The sequence below is a fragment of the Montipora capricornis genome, chromosome 7 (genome assembly GCF_036669925.1).
Source record: "Montipora capricornis isolate CH-2021 chromosome 7, ASM3666992v2, whole genome shotgun sequence".
NCBI lineage: Eukaryota > Metazoa > Cnidaria > Anthozoa > Scleractinia > Acroporidae > Montipora > Montipora capricornis.
The window spans coordinates 5,551,888-5,554,387 of NC_090889.1; the positions used below are offsets into that span (position 1 = coordinate 5,551,888).

At 35.3% G+C, this 2,500-nt stretch overlaps 1 protein-coding gene across 1 annotated transcript in view; it reads right to left on the reverse strand.

Moving 5' to 3' along the window:
• LOC138058041 (guanine nucleotide-binding protein-like 3 homolog) overlaps nt 1-1,783 on the reverse strand; it is a 45,993-nt gene extending 44,210 nt beyond the window's left edge. The window contains exons 1-2 of the mRNA XM_068903938.1: nt 1,705-1,783; nt 1,583-1,635 (exon numbers count right to left, since the gene is read on the reverse strand). Coding sequence (XP_068760039.1) covers nt 1,583-1,635; nt 1,705-1,717 — 66 coding nt within the window. The 5' untranslated portion in view covers nt 1,718-1,783. The remainder of the gene's footprint in view (nt 1-1,582; nt 1,636-1,704) is intronic.
• Nucleotides 1,784-2,500: the final 717 nt, after the last annotated feature.

A 2,500-nucleotide genomic window follows, 5' to 3' on the forward strand; every position in this document is an offset into this window, starting at 1 on the left:
ACAAACCGTGAACTGTTCCATTTTTACAGAATGACTGGCACAATCAGTTTCAATATACATGCAAGGTCATATGGCATATGAGCTGATATCAGAGATTATGTGAACCAATCAGAATGATACAAAGAATATCTGACGTCACCCATTACCATTAATCTACAAAACCAAAGGTTTATTGGCTATTGGAAAAATTACTCCTTTTGTGCAGTGGTTAGCAAATTTTAATAACCAAAGAAATTTCACCATCTCTCTGTTGTAGTTCAACTTTATATTAATTTGGTTCAAAATTTTTCAAACTAGTTCAGTATTAATCGTTCACAACAATCCAGAGTTATTTACAGAGCAAATTGTTGGGATTGTAATGATTTTTACATCGGTAAAACTAAACGGCGGCTTCACGATAGAAAAACCGAACATTTTAAGGCCCTAGCTAAAAATGACAATACTTCAGCCATTGCTGACCACGTCAAGGCCACTGGACATAACATCAAGTGGGATCATTTTGATATTTTAGCGAAGGGCAAAACTGACTATCATTGTAAAATAAAAGAGACCTTCTTTATTCAAGAACTTGAGCCAGCTTTCAACGTCTACGTCGGAAGTGAAAAGCTGATGCTTTATTAATCTTTTCTGTTTTTATTATTATTATAATTATTATTATTATTATATATTTTACCAAGGCTGCTGCCTAAGAAAATTTTAAAGGAGCCCTCAGAGCTAAATGCTGAGAACTTAGGAGCCCAACATATGAAGTGAAAGGTGTTGCTGTGAAAAATTAAGGCGCCCAGAGCTATTCTTTGGGAGCCCCAGGCTACCGGGCTCCTGTTAGGCAACAGCCTTGTTTTACTGTTAAGTATTTGCTTAATCTAGGTTCCAGTCCCCTCATCCGATTTGTTATATATAAATAGCTGTTTTAAATTTCAACGGTTACTTTTGAAAATGTATGTAGAGCACATACGAAACGTCAAGTCATTATCAAAATGAAAAAGTTCAATATGTTTATCACTGCTGTTTGTGTCTTATTTTTGATTTTACCTTTGTTTAATTCAGATCATGACAATGGATATTTGACAAAGCAAGACCAAAACTGAACTGGTTTGACAAAAATTTAAACCAAGAAATAACTTGAAACAGAAATTGATGCCGAAAGGGACTATTCACTACATATATATATACATTCAAGTATAGAATATATTATGGATTTTTTTATTACAACTTAGTTTTTAGTTTTTATTGTACATATCATATTAAATAATTAGTATTGTAGGCCTTCATAGATGAAGATCCACATCCTTTTATGTGGATATACTGCGAATAAACCGTTATTTATTTATTTATTTATTGATTTATTTATTCACTAAGTGCTGGAGTAGGCTCGGTTAAGAGTCGGGTACATACAAAGCAACATGCACGTACACTGACCGATAATTGATCGGTCATGAATAAGCTTATGTAAAGTAATCGCTCAGCTATGTGGTTTATAAATTTAAAAGGCACTTTATTAAAAAGCTCAGCATCAACTTATCTATAGTGAAATCGCTTCAACGCAAAAATCAAACAGCACATACACATGCAGTGTACTAACCTTTCTCTGTATTTTATATTTCTTGCGCAAGGTCAATCTCTTACTCTGTTTTTCTAAAAGAAATCTCCATATTAGCAATTTCATTCAGGTGCAATACATTACTTGTCAAGACAAAAACTTACTTGGTCGCACCATGATAATAATTCTTTTTTAGGCCGATTTCCCCACGTGAAAAATTGTTCAAGAAAATGGCGGATGACTAGTTCCCAGATCCCACGCGGCCAAGTTTAATCTCATCCTCGGGGACCCAGGGGCAGTCAGTCGAGACGGGACGAGAAAATCTTGGGTAAAATCGGTACTGGCGTAAAGTTAGTTTTCAAGTAAGGCAAGAAGAGCCCCTTGGAAAATACCTTTAAGGTGGCCGAACACAGTTTTCGCGCGCGCTCTTGCTAACGCAATGCAGCGCCCGCGCAATGATTGCAAAATAAATAAACATGGCTTCAATGCAGCAATCATTTTATTTGCTCAATGCTTCCGGTATCTGTACTATTTTTCCTCATAATTGAACAAAATGTTTTGATGGTCTTAGTCTTTCGTGAGGAATGTATGTTAGAATAGGTTTTATAACGATGCAAAGAACTCCGCATTTCGCAGATTTTACTAGCGCATGCTTAGTAAGTTAAAAAATTGCAATAGCCCACTTTCGATATATTAAAATTCAATACTAAACAAAAGGCATCATCTCGAGGCTCTGGGGAATAAATATAAGGATTTGTATGAGTTTATTCCCCAGAGCCTCGAGATGATGCTTTTTGTTTAGGACTGAATTTTAATATATCGAAAGTGGTCTATTGAATGCGGAATGGCTTTCTCGGAAATACGCCTATTTCTCAAGAGCCAGTCGTTAGAATTTAACGAAATTTGGCACGAAACTACTTTAGGAAATAAGTAACTGGAGTATTGAAAAAAAATTGAACT